General features: G+C 37.5%; 1 protein-coding gene across 3 annotated transcripts in view; it reads right to left on the bottom strand.

Annotated features, from left to right (window-relative positions):
• Positions 1–8,227: 8,227 nt before the first annotated feature.
• The window catches only part of NSRP1 (nuclear speckle splicing regulatory protein 1), a 59,333-nt gene continuing 41,406 nt past the window's right edge, over positions 8,228–26,154 (bottom strand). For all 3 annotated transcript variants that reach the window (XM_059379273.1, XM_059379275.1, XM_059379274.1), the window contains 5 exons: positions 19,176–19,232; positions 14,348–14,476; positions 12,723–12,930; positions 11,647–11,755; positions 8,228–9,820 (listed from right to left, as the gene is read on the bottom strand). In XM_059379273.1, coding sequence (XP_059235256.1) covers positions 8,758–9,820; positions 11,647–11,755; positions 12,723–12,930; positions 14,348–14,476; positions 19,176–19,232 — 1,566 coding nt within the window. In that variant the 3' untranslated portion in view covers positions 8,228–8,757. The remainder of the gene's footprint in view (positions 9,821–11,646; positions 11,756–12,722; positions 12,931–14,347; positions 14,477–19,175; positions 19,233–26,154) is intronic.

The following is a 26,154-nucleotide window of genomic DNA, read 5'->3' as shown; positions in this document are numbered from 1 at the left end:
ATGTGGGTTAAGCCTCTGCCTTCGGCTCAGGTCATGATCCCAGGGTCCTGGGATCAAGCCCCGCATCAGGCTCTCTGCTCAGCAGGGAGCCTGCTTCCCCCTCTCTTTCTGCCTTCCTCTCTGCCTACTTGTGATCCCTGTCAAATAAATAAATAAAATCTTAAAAAAAAAAAAAAAGGAGAATTACAGACCAATATCCTTGATGAACATGGATGCAAAAATTCTCATGAAAATACTAGCCAATAGGATCCAACAGTACATTAAAAGGACTATTCACCACGACCGAGTGGGATTTATTCCAGGGCTGCAAGGTTGGTTCAACATCCACAAATCAATCAATGTGATACAATACATTAATAAAAGCAAGAACAAGAACCATATGATACTCTCAATAGATGCTGAAAAAGCATTTGATAAAGTACAGCATCCTTTCTTGATAAAGTCGACATGGAGCTCACACATCATTAAAACACAAGGTGAGTTACACAAAAGGCTTTTCACTAGGAAGTTGAGCTTATAAAGTGCTTATCTGAGAGGAATGTTAGAGAATTTATAAATCCAAATATGGGGAAAAATGCTACAGAAGAGATTATCCCTAAACTGTAGAAAACTGTTCTGGTCCACTTGAAATGTTCTGGGTTTTGACATTTTTTTTTCAATATCAGAGATAAATATACTATCTTATTAAAATTCAGTGTGATTAGCTCCATGGATGGAATATTTCAAATCTCTAAATTTTTTTTCTTTTCTTACTTTCCCTTCATTGCTTAACTCTCTCTAAATTTTGACACTAGAACAATATTTTAAAATTTAGATAACTACATTACAGGCAGAGCAAACCTGGTGATCTAACTAATTGCTCTTCCTAGGATCTGGAAATTTCTAAATGAAGGTGAAGTTATTTCCTCTGCTAGAATGAAATAAAACTTCTATCAATTGGGTTTAGTGGGCATTTACCTCCATGAAAAAGATAAACATTTTAGGATGGAATCTTAAATATGTCTGTCCTTCTGTTTCATATAATTGGGATCTATTTAATATTGTTTCTAAACTCGGTGTTTCAAAACAACTCACCTTTTTAAGGGAAGTCTTTTTTTTTTTTTTTTTTTAAACAATTCACAATATATTTCAATTGGAATTTCAGATGGTATTTCTCTTACCAACACATCACAATATCCATGCCAAATTGATCAATGAAATTATAGTAGATAATTATTTCTAGCAATCTGTAAACACTGACAGCCCAAACAACAAATATTTGTGGAGGAGGAGTTATTCCAAATTTATGCTAAAATACCTAAAATATTATATTCAAATAAGAACATTTTTCTGGGTTTTTTTTAAGCTATTTTGGGGGTGTCTGTCTGGCTCAGTTGATAGAGCATGTGATTCTTGATCTCAGAGTTTTGAGTTCAAGCCACATGTTGGGTGTAGACATTACTATAGAATAAAATCTTAAAAAGAAAAAAAAAAGCTATTTTGAAAGATGCATCTTATTAAAACTCAAACAGTAGAAGTGCACGTTAAGAAAACTTGATATAGGAAAAAATTTTAAGATAAAATTAGGGACTTTAAGAGTTTGCAGTTATTTCTCCAATGGAATTTAAATTAGGATTTGAGGGGTGCCTGGGTGGCTCAGTGGATTAAGCCTCTCTCTGCCTTCGGCTTGGGTCTCAGGGTCCTGGGATGGAGCCCTGCTTCGGGCTCTCTGCTCAGTGGGGAGATTGCTTCCTCCTGTCTCTCTGCCTGCCATCCTACTTGTGATCTCTATCTGTGTCAAATAAATAAATACAATCTCTAAAAATAAAATAGGATTTGATTGGGGCACTTGAGTGGCTCAGTTGGTTGCGTGTCTGACTCTTGATTTCAACTCAGGTCATGATCTCAGGGTCATGAGATTGAGCCCCCCACTGAGCCGTGCCCACAGCGGGGAGTCTGCTTGGGATTCCCTTCTCCCTCTCTTTCTCCCTGACTCAGACATTCTCTCTCAAATAAGTAAATCTTTAAAATAAATAAGATTTTGGGGCGCCTGGGTGGCTCAGTGGGTTAAGCCTCTGCCTTTGGCTCGGGTCATGATCTCGGGGTCCTGGGATCGAGCCCCATGTGGGGCTCTCTGCTCAGCAGGGAGCCTGCTTCCCCCTCTCTCTCTGCCTGCCTCACTGCCTACTTGTGATCTCTGTCTGTCAAATAAATAAATTTTTAAAAAATCTAAAAATTGGGGCATCTAGGTGCCTCGGTTGGGCGACTGCCTTCGGCTCAGGTCATGATCCTGGGGTCTCCGGATCGAGTTCTGCATCTGGCTCCCTGCTTGGTGGGGAGTCTGCTTCTCCCACTGACCTTTCTCCACTCATTCTCATTCTCTGTCTCTCTCTCAAATAAAAAAATAAATAAAGATCTTAAAAAAAATTAAATTTAAAAAATCAAAAATAAATAAATAGGATTTTGCTTACAAACAATTTTTCAGCATACTTTGTATGTTGGACATATCAGTGAGGTACTTCAAATCCTGGATTATGGTTAATTGAATTATATAAATGGTATTTCTTTCCCCTTACATTCTTCTTCCATATTACCCACAGTTAACATGATGTAAATTCTTTCTTCTATTCACTTCTGTTAACAGTGGTAAAATAAAATTTCTCACTGTTATTTTTTACATAAACATTTTTAAACTTCAGTGGCAGAACTAAGTTTTATTTGTATAAAAGTAGAATCCCCTCTTTAAGACACATAGCATGCCTCTGTATTCATTTATGCAGTTTAGTCATAAATGGTCCAGGTTAGATGAGTGATCTCAGCAAATGCCTTATGTTGTGAACTGTCAACTGTAATAACTCTTAACATCATGATACATAGATTTGTTCTGTCTCACAACAAAACTTCCAAACTCTTAAGGTTAAGATAAAAAATCTCAATCTTAACTGTATATTATCAAAACATTTACACCATTCCCCAACACTGCATGTCATTTGCAAATACTTTGTATCAAAACTACCTAGAGGGGTGCCTGGGTGGCTCAGTGGGTTAAAGCCTCTGCCTTCGGCTCAGGTCATGATCCCAGGGTCCTGGGATCGAGACCCACGTCGGGCTCTCTTCTCAGTGGGTAGCCTGCTTCCTCTCCTCTCTCTCTGCCTGCCTCTCTGCCTACTTGTGGTCTCTGTCTGTCAAATAAATGGGTGAAATCTTAAAAAGAAAAAAAAACCTACTTAGAATTAGAAATATTAAATTTCAGTAAAGCTAGATTACTACAATTCTTCGCAATTTGAGCAGAACTTTAGTTTATAATGTGTTTTCACATGTATCATCATACATGATCATCAGAGCACTGGGTGGTATTGCCAATGAGGAGCCTGAGTCTCAAAGAAGTCAATTAATCTGCCCAAGTTCACAGCTGAAAAGTTCCAGGACACGACTTATGTATGCCTTGGTTTTCCGATTCACGGCAAAGGTTATTTACTTGCATGCGGTCTTTAAAATCATTACCCATCAGAGCCTAAATACACAGATCCTAAATTTGAAAATGAAAATCATGATGGAAATACTTTCGACAAATAAGGACGTTCTCCTTCATAATCGTAGTACAACCATCAAAATCAGGAAAGTGACATTGATACCTCACTGCCATTAATCTCAGACCCCAATGACGTCCTTTCAGCAAAAGGATCCAGTCCAGAATCACACGTTTCATTTAGTTTCATGTCTCTTTTGTCTCCCTCAGGCCAGAACAGGTTCCCAGTCTTCCTTTGACTTTCACGACCTTGTTACTTTTGAAGATTACAAGTCAGATATTTGGCAGAATGTCCCTCAGTTTGATTTGTTTGATGATGAATTCCTCATGATTAGATTCAGGCTACATATTTTTGGCGATTATTGTGGGAATATTGCTGTGTTCCTCTATCTGGTAGAGCACAATCTGATTTTGTCCCATATCGATGTTAACTTCAATCACCCAAATAAGGTGGTGTCTGCCAGGCTTTCCGCTGTCAAGTTTCTTTTCTATTAGTGTTTTGTAGGGAATGTTTCTCTGAGATTGTGCAAATATCCCCTTCCTCCTCTTTTATTCATTTATTTTTTATGGATTCCTATTTCGTTCAGTGGACTATAATCTTTAATTTTGGTGCTCAAATCATCCCATATTTAGTCAGTGAGAGTCTTGGCAAGCTCTCCCTTTGACATGTCTCCATCAGTTAGAACACGTCCTTACTTTCTGAAGTAAAACATTCCAGGATCATTTTGTACTTTTCCTGACACAGCCTTCCCTCCAGGAAGCCCTGGTTCCTTTTAGTGAATAATGTATTTAGAAACCAAAATTTAAGGGGTAGGTATGATCGTTGCTATTGGGCTGTCACTGATCCCAAGTCCTCTCATTTGGACAGAACAAAAGTATGTGTGTGTGTGCATGTCCGTACGCGCATGTGCACACACGCACGCACACACACACGCATCCATAATTATTTCTCCATCTCTACTGTGAAAACTGAGTTCATACCAGTATCTTCAATTCTAACCCAACACTGCAAAGTTCTCTCTAGTTTTCTGCCTTTATACATATAACCCCTCCTAGGGCAATGAGAATCTTGACTTCCATTATCCTGAATATATTTACCTATTTGATCAGTGTCTCTGAAATGTGAGCAATGTTTTACAGCTGCCGGTTTCCTTATCCCACTTGGGTCTGACACCTCATGCTGGGATTGTTTCCTGAACGAATGCCCTTCTCACCTTGCTCAGGCTGACCACCTGTGTTGCGCAGTCACACCACCACTCTATGGAGGCCTTCTCGACCACACCGCGCTCAACGTCTTGCATAGGCCTCCTCTTTGCATGATTACCCTCCCTCCCGCCCTCATTTGGGCTGATAGTGTGTAGGCTGCTCCTACATAATTTTTTTCTTCACTAAAAATTAGGTGTTTTTAAATACTCAGTTAAAACACTGGGTGTTTTTAGTGACACCCAGCTCTGGGCCATGACAGCTTTTACCCTGCAAAGCACCACTTAATGGACTGAATTGCTAAGGAAGGGATGATCAGAAGGGGAGAGGATCAGGTTACATTCATAGTTATAATTATAGCCTTAAAAACCATCATATTTTCTTAAGGGGCAAAGTGAGGAAGGGGATTAGTAGTATAATGGGGTGGGCAGAGCTTGGACAAAGAAAACATCTTTCAGGGGAGAAACTTAAGTGTATTTCTCAACTCTTTTTCCCAACCCACCATCTTTCCTGATAACTATTCCTTATTTCTTCTTTTAGGCTTTGTCTTCTTAACACAATGAACAAGAATCTGACACCTCTGGCACATACCCCTCAATTGGCTAAATGCATGAAAATATATCGTATTTCATGTCATTCATCTGGCCTAGTTTCCCTCTATCAGAAGTATGAGTGATGCCATATATTTTTCCAAAAGCAAAAAAGTTCCCTGCACCAATGCAAAGAACAACCAGACAGGATTGAGAAGACAAGGGCTCAAGTCCTTTCTCAGCAACTACCAAACTAAGTAACCTTACATAAGTCACTCAGCTTCACTGGTCCCATCTCCTCACGGTAGTAGTAATATAACTGATGACAAATACTGGTATTTAATGGGTGCTTACTAACGTTAGGCACAACATCGCATGCATTGTTTTAAGCAATTCTCACATCAATCTTATGAAGGACACACTTCTATTTTTTATTTTCTAAGATTGAATTTTAAGTAATCTCCAGACCCCACGTGGGGCTCAAATTTACCACCGAGATTAAGAGCCGCATGCTCCACTGAGCCAGCCAGGTGTCCCCAAAGACACCTTTATTAACCCCATTTTACAAATGAAACTGAAGCTTAGAGAACTTAATTTGTCTAAGGTTATGCAGCTAGTCTAGTAGACCCTAGAGCTCTAAGTCTCAGCTCTTAAACATGATGTCACAGTGCATTAAAAACATTTTAAATTGGAGGGGTTACGTTAGATGATCTCTAAGGTCATTCCAGTCTAAAATTCTGATTTTAAGAAACGCTTAAGGGATATTAAGATAAAAGAAACAAACTTTGCATTATAGTAGACAGTAGGCATATAAAGTTGAAATTGGATCTTTGCCCTCCAACAACATACCGTCATATTATAACACACAGAATCCAAAAGAAACGGGTGCTACTGAAACGGTTATTAAGAGAGGCTTTATGGAGGCAATATCACTTTAGCTCAGTTTTAAAAATAAGAAGTTAGGTTGAAACATAGGTGGCATTCTAGGCAAAGTAAAGTATATAGAAGTCATGGTTATCATGAAACAGCACTATGTATTTGATATGATTGCAGTGAGAATCAAGGCGAGAGAGTGCTGCTCGGTGGGGTCTTTTTCTCCCTCCAAGTAAATAAATAAAAATCCCCCCCCCCTTTTTTTAGGATTTTATTTGTCTGAGAGAGAGGGCAAAAGAAGGGGGAGGGGCAGAAGGGAGAGGGAGAAGCAGACTACCTACTGAGGGGAGCCTGATGCAGGATTCGATCCCAGGACCCTGAGATCATGATCTGAGCTAAAGGCAGATGCTTAGGTGCTCAAATAAATGAAATCTAACCCCCCCCCCCAAAAAAAAACCACACATCACCAACAAATCTAATGAATTTCTTACTCATACTAGCCCAAATCATACTTCTCAAATGACTGCTGCCCTATGTGTAAGCCATTCTATTAATCAACATCTCTGTAGATTCTTCCTGTAGAAATGACTAAGATTAACCAGGATGGCCAATGTTGTTCCTCTGACACATGTATTAGAAATTTTAAGATTATAAAAATGTTGTGGGATATATTACACATAGAGAATCTATAAAACGTATTTACAATGAAAAGAACAGCCAAGTAATTACCACCCAAGTCAAGAAAAGGGTAACATGAATGCCAGAGGCAAAAACACCCATGTATCCGGAGATCAAAACAACATTTGTATTTAATTTGTAGTTTGTCCCTGAATTATGTCAAATTTTGTTAATAAAAGTAATATATAGCTTTTCCTATCCAAAGCATCCAAGCTGCTTTGTGAAAAGTCTCTAAACTACTGCGGGAAAGAAATCAAGTTTATCAGATCTGACTCGTCTCTCCCTCCTTGACTGTATCTTACATACTATGGTTAAACTAATCTAATCTATGGCTCCTTATAGTAACTACAACAAAGGAACCATATTCCCTACAGAGGGTGAAGATTTTTAGCCGGTCACTCATGGTCTTCCATCATTTCACCTGAACTTTTTCATAGTTACGATATGACTCCCCTTGTGTACACGTATTCAGTGCTTTTTAACTGTTTGTTACTGATCTTTTATTTTTATTTAAAGATTTTATTTATCTAAGAGAGAGAGTGAGCAAGCACACACACACAGGCAGAGAAAGCAACAGATTCCCGGCTGAGCACAGAGCCTGACTTGGAGCTCAATCCCAGGACCCTAAGCTGAAGGCACACAGTTAACTGAAAACCACCCAGGTGCCCCATCACTGGTCTTTTTAAATTATTAGGATGCAACTGATGTTTAATGTGTCAGTCAAGAGATATGGGCATTTGATTTGTTAGTTTCCCTTCTTGGATTTAAAGGTATAATAAAATGATTTATGAATGCTGAATTTGATCCTTAATATCATGTCTTTTCTAAAAGTCCTTTTTTTTTTTTTAAAAAAAAAAAAGAGAGAGAGCAGGGGGAGGGGCAGAGAAGGCGAATCTTAAGCAGGCTCCACATCCAGCACAGGAGCCTGATATGGGGTTTGATCTCACAACCCTGAGATCATAACCTGAGCTGACATCAAGTCAGGCACTTAACCCACTGACTCATGCAGATGCCCCCAAATGTTAAGTTTATTAATATATAAAATAAGACAGGCTCTTAAATCGGCTACCTGAATCTCCTCCATCTTTTCACCTTTACCTAAAACTGAAACAACATAACCAATTAACTTGACAGGGTTTCGGAATTAAAGTGATTTTTTTTTAAAGATTTATTTACTTGACAGAGAGACAGCGAGAGAGGGATCACAAACAGGGAGAGTAGAAGAGGGAGAAGCAGGCTTCCCGCTGAGCAGACAGCCGGATGCAGGGCTCAATGCCAGGATCCTGGGACGATGACCTGAGCCGAACGCAGACAGACGCTTAACAACTGAGCCACCCAGGCGCCCCAATTAAAGTGATTTTTTTTTAAATGGAAAAAAAAGAGGAATTGCGGCATAAATGGGTGACATACTTTTAAAATAAACTATGTGCATGAATTAAATGTACAAACACTTCACTATTTTTATTTGCATTTAAGCCAAATGCGCTGTGGGATAGTTACTTAGGATATCTGATCCATATTTTATCCATTAACACAAATTTCAGAACGTAAAGTATAACAATAGTTTCTACTTTATTGTTCAAATCCACATATTTTTATCCAGAATACAGTATTTATAAAATAGCTCCTGCAACAAAACCAACATTATTAGGGGGTTGTTTGAATTATTTTTTAATGGCTATAGTAGAGCCCACTGTCCTCATTAAGTAAATATAGGGATTTAACATTCTTTAAGTTGCTTGAATACAAACAAGAATGTGGTACTGATAATTAAATATGTATCAATTCATTCAAACATTCAAGATAAAAGGACTTACTTTTTTACTTAAACCAAAAATGAATTTTGAAAATATATTTAAAAATGCCATCCCAACCACTGTTAACACACTCCTTTATGCCTTCACAAAGTATGGTCCAGGAGTTACAATTTTTGTGCTTCCACAGTTCTTTCTATTTGGGCAGTTATCAGTCATCTTCTTTCTCAATATATGTCTTTGCATTAACCCGTGCCATTTGCCTGGCCAGGTACCTGTCTCTAGCCGACATTACAGTTTCTGCATTGCTTCGCTTTGCAAACTTGTTCCCCACCTCAGGTGGTTTCTCTTGTTCTTTGCCCATCTCTTGGCTTCCCTCTGTGAGTCTGTGTTTTGCTCCTAGGGATGTTTCAGAACTGGAGAGTTTCTCTGGGTTTCTTTCTTTGCCCTTTTCCATATTTCTCATTTTACTGGATCCTTCCCGGTCAAGAAACCTATCCTTTGCCCTAGAATTTGGGCTGCTTTCTTTTTTGTCTCGGCTTCTTTCAGAAGGTTGAACACTCACTTCCCGTTGTTCTCTATCTCTGTACCTATCGCTGCTTTCGTATCTTTCTTTCCTAGGTTTCATATGCTCTTCCTTTTCTTTGCTTTTCTCCTCCTTCTCTCCTCCTCTCTCACTGTGTCGGTTGTGATCATTTCGTTGTCTATCTCGGTCTTGTTCTCTTGGGGAGTATTTCTCCCTGTCTTTCTCCCTTTTCCAATCTCTGTCATTTCTTTCTCTTTGGTCTCTTCCCCTCAGTTTCTCTTCATATTCATGCCTCTTCCAGTGAGAATCTCTATGACTGGCCTCTCTGTGCCTGTGAGAATCCTTCTTTTCTTTTCGGTAATCACGGTCAATGTAATAGTTTTCATGATCCCTGGACTGTCTCTCTTGGTGCTGATCTTCCCTTTTCTCATGAACTCTTGACTTGGACCTTTTTGTGTGGCATTTGGTATCATGCTCTCTTTCTTCACTAGAAGACCGTGAGTGTGTTTGATTTCTCTGATGCTTGGAGTCACCCTCAGAGGTCTCTGTGACCTTTTTCCTCCTGCAGTTCACTTTATTATTTTCTTCCATTTCATCATTCTCCCTATTAGCATCAAAGTCACTGTCTGCATCTGGGTTTTCCTCTGCTTGCCTAACAGTTTGGACATTGCTTTTCTCAGGTGGTATTCTGTGGTCTGAACTTACTTCATCCGAATAACCTCTTGATTTCTCTTCCTTTATCCCAGATCTTAAAACAGATAATATAACACAAAATGCCACATTATCACTAGAGTAAGCACATGAAGTGGTCACGTAATTTTTCTCAATACTTAAACCAATGTAACGACTAAATGCAAAAAGGTGCTATTTACCCTGTAAACATCTACGAACTATTATTTTCCAACCATTCAGAGTATTTTCAGAAAAATTTAGAAGTAAAATAGAGCAAATTAGCCTTTCTATATTGGACCACTAGAACCTTCAAGCATAAGTCTGTTTAAGGCCTTCATTTTTGTTCAGCATGATAAAGAATAATTGGGAATAGTAAGATACATTCTGGATCTAAGTGCTATTTTCACAACATGAAGTTCAAGTTGCAGCTTTGACAGATTCTTATTCCTCTCTTTTCAAAAAATTCAAGCATAGTCTTGGAAATAGCTGAAGATATTTTCACAGCAAAATGGTAGCAAAATCTAATTCTAAATATCACTACATAATTTCTTATGATTAAAAAGGCGTGAGGGGTCCCTGGGTGGCTCAGTGGGTTAAGCCTCTGCCTTCACTCAGGTCATGATCTCAGGGTCCTGGGATCAAGCCCCACGTTGGGGATCAAGCCCCACGTTGGGCTCTCTGCTCAGCAGGGAGCCTGCTTCCCCCTTCTCTCTATGCCTGTCTCTCTGCCTATCTATGATCTCTGTCTGTCAAATAAATAAATAAAATATTAAAAAAAAAAAAAAAAGGCATGAGCATCCTAATATAACCCCTGGCACCTATCACAACAAAATAGGAATACGTGAATTCATCTGATTACAATAAAAACCACCAAAAATTATTTACATCACCTACATTTTCCCAACTGGTAAGTGTGGCTAATTTATTTACATTAGCCACACATTTATTCTTACTGATTACATAGTGATCGTACTAACAGAACTGTGGTTCTCTGGGAATTGCTGGCAGAACTGTCTTGGCTAAAGGATCATTTAATAGCTAGGAATTCCATTATTAGACTCTGTAAAAAGTACAACTAAAAAATGACATTATGGAATTTCATGGCTGGCCTCACAACTATTCCAGACTCTAATAGAAATTCTAATTTTCTACTCAAAAATTTCTCTTCAAATACACTTCCTTAGACTCCTAATTTTCATCAGTTTTGTAATCAAACCCAGAATTTGGCAGGGGGAGGGAAGGTGGAGTATAAATCTAATTCTGGCTCTTCAGCCCTAATTCTACTCTTTCCTTTTCCTAGCAACACAGACTTAGATCCTCTAATCTCAATGTTTTTCTTCCAAAAAACCATTTACTCAGGTACAAGCTTAGGACAAATTCTCCTTTTTAACTTCAGCTTTATATGTATGATAGTCATTTCACCATTCCTACGATACCTTATGATTTTATCAAAAAACCCCTTCAATCCTTATTTTCTATGCCAGTGCTAATGGATGTATCTACAGAATAGTAATGTTCATATCTGTGCCATCTAATATGGTTGCCATTACCCAATTGTGACAATTGAGTATTTGTAATGTAGCTACATATTAGGTAGTACGTTTCTAGCCCTTGATATGTCAATCTTCTGTTTTATAGAGGCCAAGTTCTATTTACGAAAATAAACCACTTCCCTTATATACTATTTGAATATACATGTAGGATTACTGCAGAACAGAAATAAGTAATCTGTGGGTTTTTATTAAGAAAGTGTAAATCCCTAACAATTTCATTAGGTCAGGTTTGGCTGACAACACAATATGCAATACTGCATTCTTTTATCTTTCAGAGGGTTAAAGTGATCCCATAATCACAGATCATGAATGGAATCTTTCTTCTACTATTCCATATGCCACGTCTTACCTGGCTTCACGAAAGCTGCATGTAGGTACTTCCTCTTCACCAACTGCTTGATTTAACAAGTGTCTATAAAATCCACTGAGATCTTTCTGCTTGGTTACATCCAAACGTGCTAAGAGGAGGCAAGCAAAGTGAGAGAAATATATTCAACAAGGCATAACACAGTTCAGTTTTTCATACAGACAATGTAACATACATAGTGTATAAACTACTCTCTAGAGCTAGTTAGCAAACTATAGCCTGCAGACCAAATGTGGCTTACTGTTTTTGTAAATAAATTTTTATTGGAATGTAGACTTGTTCACTTATTGTTCAAGGCTGCTTTTGCATTAAAAAGGCAGAACTGAGTAGCTTCAGCAGAGATCATATGGTACACAAAGCCTAAAATATTTACTTATCTAGTCCTTCACAGAAAATCTGCCAACTGATATTCTATATAAACACATAATACATGCTTAGAATATTATAGATTTAATTTTCTTCTACTTAAAATTGATGAGCATCTGCTAATTAAGCTATTTATAAATATACAATGCACTTAGGTCTTGGGAAATGACCATGTGTACGAAATACTGAAGTAAATCATTAAGACATTCTCTGGCTCCTGCACATCTTTTCTCTTTCTTGAATTAACGTTACTATTTTTCTAAATGCCTACCCAGTTCCCCGAGTGATGTTACTTTAGTTTCTTAAACCCAGAAAACATAACTAGGATTTAAATCTTGATTTATAGTCCTTCTGACAAATATTGTGGTGTTACGACTTGTAATAAAGGTTTTTACATTTGGAATTATTTCCTAAGGCAATGACTTGTAATGGCTATAGTTTTAAGCAACAAAATGAGAGATGTGAATTCCAGTAGAAATAACAGTTACTAAAAGTACAGCTAAGGTTTTAGTCATCATCTTTTCTCCGTTTATTATAAAGTCACAGACTATTGTATCTACACCTTGAATTCATATAAATGAGGACCACAACATCTAGAATCTAGAAGTTCAGGGACAGAGCAAATGGTGAAACCACAGGGCAGAATTTTGCTGCTTCTGCTTCCTCCTCCCCTCTTCCCTCTTCCAGTTCACCTTCAAGTGCAGCAGCCCTTTTTTCTCTTTCTTCCTCTTCAGCTCTCTCTTGAAGTTTTTTCTTATAGGCAGATGTCACAAATGCCTCCTTATCATCAAACTCTCCCTTCTCCATTTCTCGTTCTCTCTGTATTTTCTTTTCCATTCTCTTTTCCTGTTCCTTTTTTCTGATCTCAACTGCTTTTAGTAAGTTGTGAATATATTTGGGCTAGAGGAAAAAACAAGATAATTCAGAGAAGAAGCAAAGATAAAAATTAGGAATATTCTGTTTTTATCATGAATTTATTAAGATAACAATGGCTAGTCCAAATAAGTGGGACTGTCATCCTCTCAAAAAATATAAATTTATTAGCAAGACTGAAACTAAAATTCTTTTCAATAAAAATTTAAGTGTAAAGACAAATTATTCAAAATGCTATTTTACTTTTTTAAAAATCTCAAACTAATTTTTCCACTATGTTTTCACCCTTTTTACAGGTATTGTCTCAATACTTCAACAGAAAGTAAATCAGAAAGGTTCTTATTAGTTTTTCACATTAGTTGAAATACGGTTTTTTAAAAGAATAGATGGGGGTGCCTGAGTGGCTCAGTCAGCTCAGGTCTTGATCTCGTGATTGTGAGTTCAAGCCCACCAATGGGCTCTACATGGAGCCTATTTTTTAAAAAAGCTGCAATTTTACACCACCACCCTACTCGTACTACTATAAAATGTAAAGATCTTTAACAATCAGTCTGTGCTTGTGAAAGAAATAGAATTTTAGACAATTTGGACTTATATTAAGACCAATCATTTTTTTGAAACTAAAAATATGCTATGTGCAGATGATTTAGCTGTCAGCCTGAAAGCAATAAAGAAATGAGAAGATGATAAAACACAAAATATGAACAGGAAGAGGAGTTAGTAAACAAAGACTTTCTAAGAAAAAATTTCAAAAATTTATTTGTGGGGCGCCTGCATGGCTCAGGCATTAAGTGTCTGCCTTCAGCTCAGATCATGATCCCAGGGTCCTGGGATGGAGCCCCGCCATCACGCTGCCTGCTCAAAGGGAAGCCTGCTTCTCCCTTTCCCACTCACCCTGCTTGTGTTCCCTCTCTCACTGTGTCTCTCTCTGTCAAATAAATAAATAAAATATTTAAAAACAAGACAAAACATAAAACTCTGTTTAAAAAAATAATTTATTTGTGGTAATAAAATAAAAAATCAAAACTTAACTGTTTTTATTGTTAGATAATTTACTCATTCTTATTAGGATACCAAATGTAGGGCTTCGGGAGTTCTAAATCAAATCTATGTTATCAGGAACTAGGAGCTCTTCACACTTCAAATACCCTTATAAAAGGTTTTCCTTAGATCATTCCTCATGCTAAGATTAGATATAAAATACAGGTCAAGGGGTACCTGGGTGGCTCAGTCAGTTAAGTGTCCAACTCTTAATTTTGGCTTGGGTCATGATCTCAGGGTTTAGTGAGATCAAGCCCCATGTCAGGCTCCACAGTCAGTGGGGAGTCTGCTTGAGATTCTGTCCCTCTACCCTCCCCCCACTTGCACATTCACGCTCTTACTGTCTCTAAAACAATTAAATAAATCTTTGAGGTCAAAGAAATTTGTATTTTCAGCTACAAACCTTCCGGTCTTTTCCCAAAAGCAATTTGGGATTATTTTCTTCCTTTTTCTTCTGCATTTCATCATAAATACTGTCATATTCATATACAGTGGAATCTTCTGCAAGGGCCTTCTGGATTTCTAGTTTGGTCTAAAACAAGCAAACAAACAAACATGTCTAAAAAAATATAAGCTGGCTGAAACATACCATAAAAATTCTTGGTTAACTTTTCTGAGAGAGGATCATGAATCAGATATATATTACAAAATTCAATTACATTTTAGACTAAAAATATAAACATCAGTCTGGAGCCAGACTGCCTGGGTTTGAATCCTGGCTCTATAACTTATAGGCTATTCTAAGTAAGTTTGTGAAACATCTTTTCTTGCCTCAGTTTTCATCTAAAAAAATTAGGAAAATAATTGTATCCACCTTCTAAGTTGTTGTATTATCTGCTTTATACAGTTCATTCATATATGATTTTTAAAAACAAGCAACAAACACCTCAAACCAAGAGCAGAGAACTTCTGAACTTGGCTTCACAATATTTATTTACCAATGACCTAATGCAAATATTACAGCTAAGGAAGACATTTAATAGGTTTTCCAGTGAAACAGGGAGTCGGATAATGTTGCCATCATCGGTTCTGTGCACTTGAAGACCAGATAAAAGAACAGAAGGAAAAAAAATGTTGTCTGGCTATTAAAATAACCCATTCCTTAAAAGGAATCTGAATCAGCAAAGAAGTTACACTCTCACTCTTCGCAGATGATGTGATATGCTCTGTGGAAAACCCGAAAGACTCCACACCAAAATTGTTAGAACTCATATAGGAATTTGGCAAAGTGGCAGGGTATAAAATGAATGCAAAGAAATAGCTGCATTTTTATACACTAAAAGTAAGAGAAAAAGAGAAAAGGAATCGACTCCATTTACAACTGCACCAAAAACTGTAAGGTACCTAGGAATAAACCTAGCCAAAGAGGCAAAGGATCTGAAAACTACAGAGCCCTCATGAAAGCTCCTGAGGAAAACATAAAGAAATGGAAAAACATTCCATGCTGATGGACTGGAAGAACAAATATCATTTAAAAGTCAATGCTACCTAGAGCAATTATACATTCAATGCAATTTCTATCAAAATAACAACCAGCATTTTTCACAGAGCTGGAACACATAATGCTAAAATTATGCAGCCAGAAAAGACCTTGTATAATAGTCAAAGGAATGAAGAAAAAGAAAACCAAAGCTGGTGGCATCACAACTCTGGACTTCAGGCTATTACAAGGCTGTAATCATCAAGACAGTATGGTACTGGCACAAAAACAGACACAAAGATCTACGGAACACAATAAGAGAACCCAGAAATAGATCCTCAACTCTACGGCCAACTAATCTTCGACAAAGCAGGAAAGAATGTCCAATGGAAAACAGTCTCTTCAAAAAATGGTGCTGGGAAAACTGGACAGCCACATGCAAAAGAATGAAACTGGACCATTTTCTTACACCACACACAAAAACAGACTCAAAATGAATGAAAGACCTCAACGTGAGACAGGAATCCATCAAAATCCTTGAGGAGAACACAGGCAGCAACCTCTCTGACTTCAGCTACAGCATCTTCTTGCTGCCAAAGGCAAGGGAAACAAAGGCAAAAATGAACTACTGGGACTCCAGCAAGATAAAAAGCTTCTGCACAGCAAAGGAAACAGTCAACAAAACCAAAAGGCAACCTACAAATGGGAGAAGATATTTGCAAATGACATGTGAGATAAAGGGCTAGTATCCAAAATCTATAAAGAACTTACCAAACTCAAGACCCTAAGAATAAATAATCCAGTCAAGAAATGGGCAGAAGACATGAAAAGACATTTTCTCCAAAAAAGACATACAAGTGGCCAACACATTAAAAAAATTCTCAACATCACTCAGCATCAGGGAAATACAAATCAAGACCACAATGAGATACCACCTCACACTAGTCAGAATGGCTAAAATTAAGAAGTCAGGAAACAACAGATGTTGGTGAGGATGCGGAGAAAGGGGAACCCTCCCACACTGCTGGTGGGAATGCAAGCTATTGCAGCCACTCTGGAAAACAGCATGGAGGTTCCTCAAAAAGTTGAAAATAGAGCTACCCTACGAACCAGCAATAGCACTACTGGGTATTTACCCCAAAGATACAAATGTAATGATCTGAAGGGGCACATGCACCCCAAAGATTATAGCAGCAATGTCCACAATAGCCAAACTATGGAAAGAGTCCAGATAGCCACTGAAATCTTGCCATTTACAACAACATGGATAGAATTAGAGGGAATTAGGTTAAGTGAAATAAGTCAGAGAAAGAATTATATGACTTCACTCACATGTGGAATTGAAGGGACACCTGGGTGGTTCAGTCAGTTCAGCACCTGCCTTCAGCTCAGGTCATGATCCCAGGGTACTGGAATGGAGTCCTGAGTTGGGATCTCTGCTCAACTGGGAGTCATCTTCTTCCTCTCCTTCTGCCCCTCCTGCTACATGTGCTCTTTCTCTCTCACTCTGCTCTCTCTCAACTGATAAAATCTTTAAAAAAGAATATGTGGAGGGGCGCCTGGGTTGAGCCTCTGCCTTCGGCTTGGGTCATGATCTGGGGGTCCTGGGATCGAGCCCCACTTCGGGCTCCCTGCTTGGCGGGGAGCCTGCTTCCCTCTCTCTCTCTGCCTGACTCTCTGCCTATTTGTGATCTCTGTCAAATAAATGGATAAAATATTAAAAAAAAAAAAAAGTGAAATTTAAGAAACTAACCAGAGAAGCATGGGGGAAGGGAGGGAAAAATAACACAAGACAAAATCACGGAGGAAGACAAACCATAAGACTCTTAGTCCAAACTATGGAAAGAACCTAGATGTCCATCAACAGATGAATGGATAAAGAGATGTGGTATATATATATATACAATGGAATACTATGCAGCCATCAAAAGAAATGAAATCTTGCCATTTGCAATGATGTGGATGGAACTAGAGGATATTATGCTTAGTGAAATAAGTTAATCAGAGAAAGACAATTATATGATCTCCCTGATATGAGGAAGTTGAGAGGCAACGTGGGGAGCCTGGGGGTAGGAAAAGAATAAATAAAACAAGATGGGATCTGGAGGGAGACAAACCATAAGAGACTCTTAAGGTCACAAAACAAACTGAGGGTGGCCGGGGGAGGGGGTAGAGGGTGGGTGGTGGGGTTATGAACACTGGGGAGGTTATGTGCTATGGTGAGTGCTGTGAAGTATGTAAACCTGGTGATTCACAGAGCTGCACCCCTGAGGCTAATAATACAGTATATGTTTATAAAAAAATTATAAAAAATAAAAAAATAAATCAATTTTAGAAATGTGTGCATTAAATCATTTGAGACTGTTGAGTTACACGTTATATTCCAGTATGAAACAAAGATATTATCTTAACATTACTAAACTACGTAATTCTGTGCCCGTTCTCCAGGGTGGCAGTAAACATAATGGCTAAAAGCGTGCACTTTGCAACTGAACTGCTTGGGTTGAACTACAAGACCTCATAAAAGTCACATAAATCCTTTGCCTCCATGTCCTCAACTACAAAATGAAGACTGTAAGAGTATTAAAAAGTAGTTGCCATCTAGGTATTCTATAAGATTAAGGAATCACTGGCCTCCACCTCAGAAACCAATAATACATTATATGTTAATTAAATGAAATTAAATTTTAAAAATTTAAATAAAAATTATTTTTGTTATATAGCATTTCTAATAGAAAATATAGCATATACACACACCCACGCAATAAAATGCACACTCATGAATGTGTCACCCAGCTTAAGAACTAGAATATTACAACTATCTTCAAAGTTATCTATGTGTTCCTCCATGGTTCCTTGTGCCTACTACAGAATTAAATAACATTCAAAATTGAATGCTTATTTTCTCTCCCCTTTTCCCCCATATATGTATATGGCTCTATATAATGTACTCTATGATGTGCTATTGTTATCAGCTTTATATAAATTGTATCAGCTTCATTAAAAAAAAAGTAGTTGCTATAAAATCTGGCACATTAGAAAGCATTTAACAAATTTATCCTTATGCAGGATTCAAGGTAGAGAAGGGAGAAACAGATGTCAAAAGTTAAAGAAAGTGGAGGGGGGAAAATTAAAATTAAAAAGAAAGGTACCATGACATTGTAGCAGCTAAATCTAAGATACAATGGCATAGTAGAAAAATCAGTAGAAGTTCAGGCCTAGTTCTGTAATTAGTTGTGTGATCATGAGGGGTAATGTATCCTTTTGAAGTTTCAGATTTCTTAATCAGGACCATGGGCAGGTTTGTGAGAATTTTAAAAATGTAATGTGTGTACAAAAAAGTGCTTGCAAATATGACCAGAGCACTATACAAATATAAAGTATGAGGCAAATCTATTGAAAATTATCAGATATTCCCCATTCTTAGTAGATGAATTTCAAATATAAAATTATGAAACCACTTTGGTGTGAAGAGACTTTTTTTTAAGCAAGTAGGCTCTCTAGTAAGAATTATTAAACCATATAATCCACTGTTAAGACTCCTGAGTCATCTGAAAAGAGAAATGTGTTTAATCTACAACACAGCAGTGAAGAGTTAATTCTTCATTGTGCTTTTTCCTTGAAAATTTATCACAAAAAATTGAAATATATGTAAATCAAGAAACATCTTAAACATTTTCAGAAAAGAAGGGTCAAGATAAAATTATTTCTTTATACACAACTACTCTGCTCAGTCTTAGGACATAGATGCCAAAACTCATACTGAAATAATTATCTCACCAAATACATTTAATTCATTCAGCCACCTTACCTGTTTCATTGCTTGTTTCTTAGCAGCTTCCCTCTGAAGGCTTTCACTCACGGAGGTCTATAAAACATAAAAATGTTGTTACTGTTTAAGACAATTTAAAACTTCTTTTCCAGTATTCTGTTGGCAACTAGTTTCTTACTTATACGAAAAAAACAGAAAAGTATTAGGAAAAAAATATTATAATTAAATTAACATTTTCAAGGTCTTTTACCGAAACCCAAGGAAACAAATGAATTTTTTGGTAAATCAAGAGCATAGTCTGTAAGGTGTCAGAGAAAATAGAATGGTATAGGAAACAATAAGGTAACATGGCTTTTTATTCCCAACTTTACCACTAAAGCACTCAGTCTCTATGGATTTCAATTATTTTGTATGCACATGTGAATGTGAATGTGTATGTACTGACTGGGTGGGAAAGCACTGGTTCCTTCCACCATATTTAACGGTATGATTCCCAGCAACAAAAAGCACATTTTTTTAATTAAAAAAAAAAAAAAAAAAAAAGCACGTTTTTAAAAAAACATTCACCATTAAATATAGTATATCAAATTCTTAGTATATGCTTAAGGCTTAGGGGCAGCCAGAACTATCTGGGGTTATAATCATTCAATAAATATGTATTAAGGCATTGTTCTAGTTCCTCTAGGCAGTAGGGAAAATAAGAACAATCTCTATCCCTGAGAGATAAATGGCCTGAGAGGGAAGACAAGTAACTAAACAGATAATTATAATATAGATGTGATAAGCTATATAATAAAGGAATTTAAAAAAAAGGGGCTGTGGGAGCAAAGAATCAAGATGGCCTTCCTAAAAGAGATATATTAGACTTTAATCAAAAAAATTTAAGACAAGGCAAGAGGTGTTTAGGAAGTGGTAACCACAAGGCCAAAAGTAAATTCACAGCTAAGAAAAAAATATAGAATTAAGCTACTTAAAAAAATGCTTTCTCTTAGAAGTATAGGGTTTTGTAAATATACTAACACTGAAAAGTATACTTTAAAAGGGTGAATTTTATCTTAAATTAAGTCTACTGATGAATTTCTCTTTTATTGAAAAATATAATCCTCAGTCGTAAGACTATAGTTCTCTAGCCTATTGATATTTGCTGCTTTCAGCTGTACAGTATGAACTGGTGCTTCCTTTATTTTCCATGGCAACAAACAGAACAAAATAAATAAACCCAATTCTAGTTCCCTATGACCATGGAGATAAAGTTAATTTACAAAGGGCATACAAGTAATAGAACACATACTTAATAAATTAAAGGAAGTCGATAGGCAAAGAACTAAGGACATGTTAGGTGACAGTAAATGGACTACAACTAGACAAAAAGCTACTGATTAAAAAAACAACAAGAGCTAAGATTTATTGAGCCAGGTGGTATGCTAAGTGTATTACTTGTATATTATATTTATTACTCATTTAATACAAATTCCTGTCATGTGATAAATTTCCCATTAGAATATCAATTTTAAACATTAAAATATTATTATATTAAACATTAAAATAATATTAAAATATTAAATATTCTAATAAGCATATCTCATGAATTCTTTCCAATCTATTTTTAATGTCTCAGTCTTTCTAATCAGCATAAATTAAGTATTTTTTGATCACTGACATAGTTATGTTTTAAGGACTGACTAGAAGAATAAGTCCCCAAACATGGACTTCTACTTGCTTTTATTATTTTTTCCTATCTCTCCTCTAGTCAGTCATAGTTTACCTGCTGTCACTTTCAAATTGGTTGCTTCAACCTAAACTACTGAACTTAGAAAAATAAAACACAACTAGTACTTTTTAGACTCATATAATACAGAATAAACAAGATTGGGAAGGGCCTTTCCAATGTAAAGTATATATACTTTGAGACATAAGAGGTTTTGTCTCCTTGTTTATAAATGTTTAAGGATGTTGTCTGTTTGTGTGACCTTTGAAAAAATCAGTTATTACTTACAGGGTGATAACATAATGGAGGGAGTAATTTTACAAATTCTATTCAAGGACTTGTATTCCCGGAATTCTAACAGCATCATCAGTGGATAAAGAGGTAGTGTATAAAAAGGCGAACCTAAGCTGAAAAAGGAAGATTACCTCCTTTTGGAGCTCATTTGATTCTCAGTTTTCTAACTAAAGGAACTCTGACAATGACTATTAAAGTTTTCAGGGCGCCTGGGTGGTTCAGTGTGTTGGGCCTCTGCCTTTGGCTTGGGTCATGGTCTAGGGGTCCTGGGATCGAGCCCCATGTCGGACTCTCTGCTTGGTGGGGAGCCTGCTCCCAACCCCCCTGCCCCCGCCTGCTTCTCTGCCTACTTGTGATCTTTCTGTCAAATAAATAAAAAATATCTTAAAAAAAAAGTTTAAAGTTTTCACTAAAATCCCAACAAATTGAAAATATTTGGGCACCTGGGTGGCTTAGTGGGTTAAGTGTCTGCCTTCAGCTCAGGTCATGATCCCAGGGTCAATGGGGAACCTGCTTCTCACTCTCCCTCTGTCCCCCTCCCCTCTTGTGCTTGCTGTGTCTCTTGCATATACTCACTCTCAAATAAATACATAAAATCTTTTAAAAAATTGAAAATATTTTAAGTTGAAATGCATTTAATACACCTGACCTACCCAACATCATATCTTAGCCCAACCTACCTTAAACATGTTCAAATCACTCACATTAGCTACAGTGGAGTAAAATTATCTAACACAAAGCCTACTTTGTAATATAGGGCTGAATATCTAATGTAATTTACTGAATACTGTATTGAAAGTTAGTAACAGAATGGTTAAATGGCCACAGAATAGTAGTAAGTGAATGGAGTGTTCACCCTCATGAACACATGGCTGACTGAGATGTGGTTCACCACCAATGCCCTGCATCATGACAAAAAGAGTACTGCACGTCACTAACCCAGGGTAAGATCGGAATTCAAAATTTGAAGTACAATTTCCACTGAATGCATATCACTTCTGCACTACTGTAAAGCTGAAAAATCCTAGGTCAAAGTATTCTAGGTCGGGGACCATCTATGGTTTCTATAAAAAGGAAGGAGGAACCCCTGACTGGCTCAGTTGGTACTGCATGCAGCCTGTGACCTTAGAATCACGAGTTCAAGCCCCAGGTATCACAAAACACTTTAGTTCTCGCCACAAAATATTCTAGCCTACAAATGGCCTAAGGAAAAGTAGCTGTAACATATTATGATTAAGGATGAATGTGAGTGACCTAACCATAAAATATGTCATTACTTGATTACTTTCAAAATTAGCAGGCCTGCAGACTTATCAAAAAGAAAAGAGAAAGGACCCAAATACACAAAATCATGAATGAAAGAGAAGAAATCACAACCAACACCCAAGAAATACAAACAATTATAAGAACATATTATAAGCGACTATATGCCAGCAAATTTGGTAATCTGGAAGAAATGGAGGCATTCCTAAAGACATATAAACTACCAAAACTGAACCAGGATGAAACAGACAACCTTAACAGACCCATAACCAGTAAGGAGATTGAAGCAGTCATCAAAAATCTCCCAACCAACAAGAGCCCAGAGCCAGATAGCTTCCCAGGGGAATTCTATCAAGCATTTAAAGAAAAAATATTTATTTATTTGATAGAGATCATAAGTAGGTAGAGAGGCAGGCAGAGAGAGAGAGGGGCGGGGGAAGCAGGCTCCCTGGTAAACAGAGAGCCCGATGTGGGTCTTGATCCCAGGACCCTGGGATCATTACCTGAGCCAAAGGCAGAGGCTTTAATCCACTGAGCCACCCAGGCACCCCATCTACCAAGCATTTAAAGAAGAATTAATTCCTATTCTCCCGAAACTGTTCCAAAAAACAGAAATGAAAACTTCCAAAATCATTTTATGAGGCCAGCATTACCTTGATCCCAAAACCAGAAAAAGACCCCATCAAAAAAGAGAATCACAGACCAATATCCTTAATAAACACTGATACGAAAATTCTCACAAAAATACTAGCCAATAGGATCCAACTGTACATTAAAAGGATTATTCACCATGACCAAGTGGGATTTATTCCAGGGCTGCAAAGTTGGTTTAACATCTGCAAATCAATAAATGTGATACAATACATTAATAAAAGAAAGAATAAGATCCGGAGGATACTCTCAATAGATGCTGAAAAAGCATCTGACAAAGGACAACATCCTTTCTTGATCAAAACTCTTCAAAGTGTAGGGATAGAGGGTACATATCTCAATATCATCAAAGCCATCTATTAAAAAACCCACTGCGAGGGGCGCCTGGGTGGCTCAGTGGGTTAAGACGCTGCCTTCGGCTTGGGGCATGATCTCAGGGTCCTGCGATCGAGTCCCACATCGGGCTCTCTGCTCAGCAGGGAGCCTGCTTCCTTCTCTCTCTCTCTGCCTGCCTCTCAGTGCACTTGTGGTTTCTCTCTGTCAGATAAATAAATAAAATCTTAAAAAAAAAAAACAAAACCCACTGCGAATATCATTCTTAATGGAGAAAAACTGAGAGCTTTTCTGCCTAAGGTCAGAAACACGGCAGGGATGTCCATTATCCACCACTGCTACTCAACATAGTACTAGAATTCCAAGCCTCAGAAATCAGACAACAAAAAGAAATTTAAAGGCATTCAAATCGGCAAAGAAGTCAAACTCTCACTCTTTGCAGATGATATGATACTTCATGTGGAAAACTCAAAAGACTCCACTCCAAATCTGCTAGAACTTGTACAGGAATTCAGTAAAGTGTCAGGATACAAAATCAATGCATAACAATCAGTTGCATTTCTTTACACCAACAATAAGACAGATAAAAGGGAAATTAAGGAGTCAATCCCATTTACAACTGTACCCCAAATCATAAGATACCTAGGAATAAACCTAACCAAAGAGGCAAAGAACCAGTACTCCGAAAACTATAAAGTACTCATAAAAGAAACTGAGGAAACACAAAGAAATGGAAAAATATTCCATGCTTATGGATTGGAAGAACAAACATTGTGAAAATGTCTACGCCACCTAAAGCAATCTACATATTTAATGCAATCCCTATCAAAATACCATCCAGTTTTTTCAAAGAAATGGAAAAAATAATCCTAAAATTTATACTGAACCAGAAAAGACCTCAAATAGCCAGAGGAATGTTAAAAAAGAAAGCCAATCTTGGCGGCATCACCATTCCAGACTTCAAGCTCTAGTACAAAGCTGTCATCATCAAAACAGCATGGTACTGGCTCAAAAACAGACACATAGATCAGTGGAACAGAATAGAGTGCCCAGAAATAGACCCTCAACTCTATGGTCAACTAATCTTCCACAAAGCAGGAAAGAATGTCCAAGAGAAAAGAGAGTCTCTTCAACAAATGGTGTTGGGAAAATTGTGGACAGCCACATGCAGAAAAATGAAACTGGACCATTTCCTTACACCACACACAAAAATAGACTCCAAATGGATGAAAGACTTTAATGTGAGACAGGAATCCACCAAAATCCTTGAGGAGAACACAGGCAGCAACCTCTTCGACCTCAGATGCAGCAAATTCTTCCTAGAAACACCGCCAAAGGCAAGAGAAGAATGGGCAAAAGTGAACTGTTAGGACTTCATCAACATCAAAAGCTTTTGCACAGCAAAGGAAACAGTCAACAAAACCAAGACAACCTACAGAATGGGAGAAGATATTTGCAAACAACATATCAGATAAAGGGCTAGTATCCAAAATCTTTAAAGAACTTATCAAACTCAACACCCAAAGAACAAATAATCCAATCAAGAAACGGGCAGAGGACCTGAACAGACATTTCTGCAAAGAAGACATCCAGATGGCCAACAGACACATGAAAAAGTACTCCACCTCACTCAGCATCAGGGAAATACAAATCAAAACCACAATGAGATACCACCTCATGCCAGTCAGAATGGTTACAATTAACAAGTCAGGAAATGACGGATGCTGGCAAGGATGGGGAGAAAGGGGAGCCCTCCTACACTGTTGGTGGGAATGCAAACTGGTGCAGCCACTCTGGAAAACAGCATGGAGTTCCCTCAAAAAGTTGAAAACAGAGCTACCCTACGACCCAGCAATTGCACTACTGGGTATTTACCCTAAAGATAAGAATGTAGTGATCTGAAGAGGCATGTGTATCCGAATGTTTATAGCAGCAATGTCTACAAGAGCCAAACTATGGAAAGAACCTATATGTCCACCAACAGATGAATGGATAAAGATGATGTGGTATATACAATGGAATACTATGCAGTCATCAAAAGAAATGAAATCTTGCCATTTGCGATTATGTGGATGGAACTAGAGTATTATGCTGAACAAAATAAGTCAATCAGAGAAAGACAATTATCATATGATCTCCCTGATATGAGGAAGTTGAGAGACAAAGTGGGGGGTTTGGAGGGTAGGGAAGGAAAAAATGAAACAAGATGGGATTGGGAGGAAGATGAACCGTAAGAGATTCTTAATCTCACAAAACAAACTGAGGGTTGCTGGATGGAGGCGGGTAGGAAGGGGGTGGTTGGGTTATGCACACTGGGGAAGGTATGTGCTATGGTGAGTGCTGTGAAGTGTGTAAACCTGGCGATTCACAGACCTGTACCCCTACGGCTAATAATACATTTTATGTTGATAAAAAATAAAAAATTTAATTAAAAAATGGTTAAAAAAATTAGCAAACCTGCAATTATTCTAATTTTATGTTTGAAGACCAGTTGTTCACATAATAATAGAAGGGAGTATTTATTAATAGTGCCTTCTAATAAAACTACAAATTATCATTAGTTTCAAATGTAGGAAGATAAAAATTACTCCCTGTAAGGGCCTTTACCCTTTTTTTTTTTTTTTTTTTAAAAAGAGAGCATGCAAGAGAGCAAGCTCAAGTGTAGCAGGAAAGGGCAGAGGGAGGAGAGGGAGAGAAAGACTCTTAAGACCTTAAGTAGTCTCCACACCCAGCGCAAAGCCCTACCAGGAACTTGATCTCACCACCCTG

Source organism: Mustela nigripes, chromosome 16, assembly GCF_022355385.1.
Source record: "Mustela nigripes isolate SB6536 chromosome 16, MUSNIG.SB6536, whole genome shotgun sequence".
Lineage (NCBI taxonomy): Eukaryota > Metazoa > Chordata > Mammalia > Carnivora > Mustelidae > Mustela > Mustela nigripes.
The sequence above is the reverse complement of the archived record's forward strand: the minus strand, read 5'-3'. Positions and strand labels throughout refer to the sequence as shown.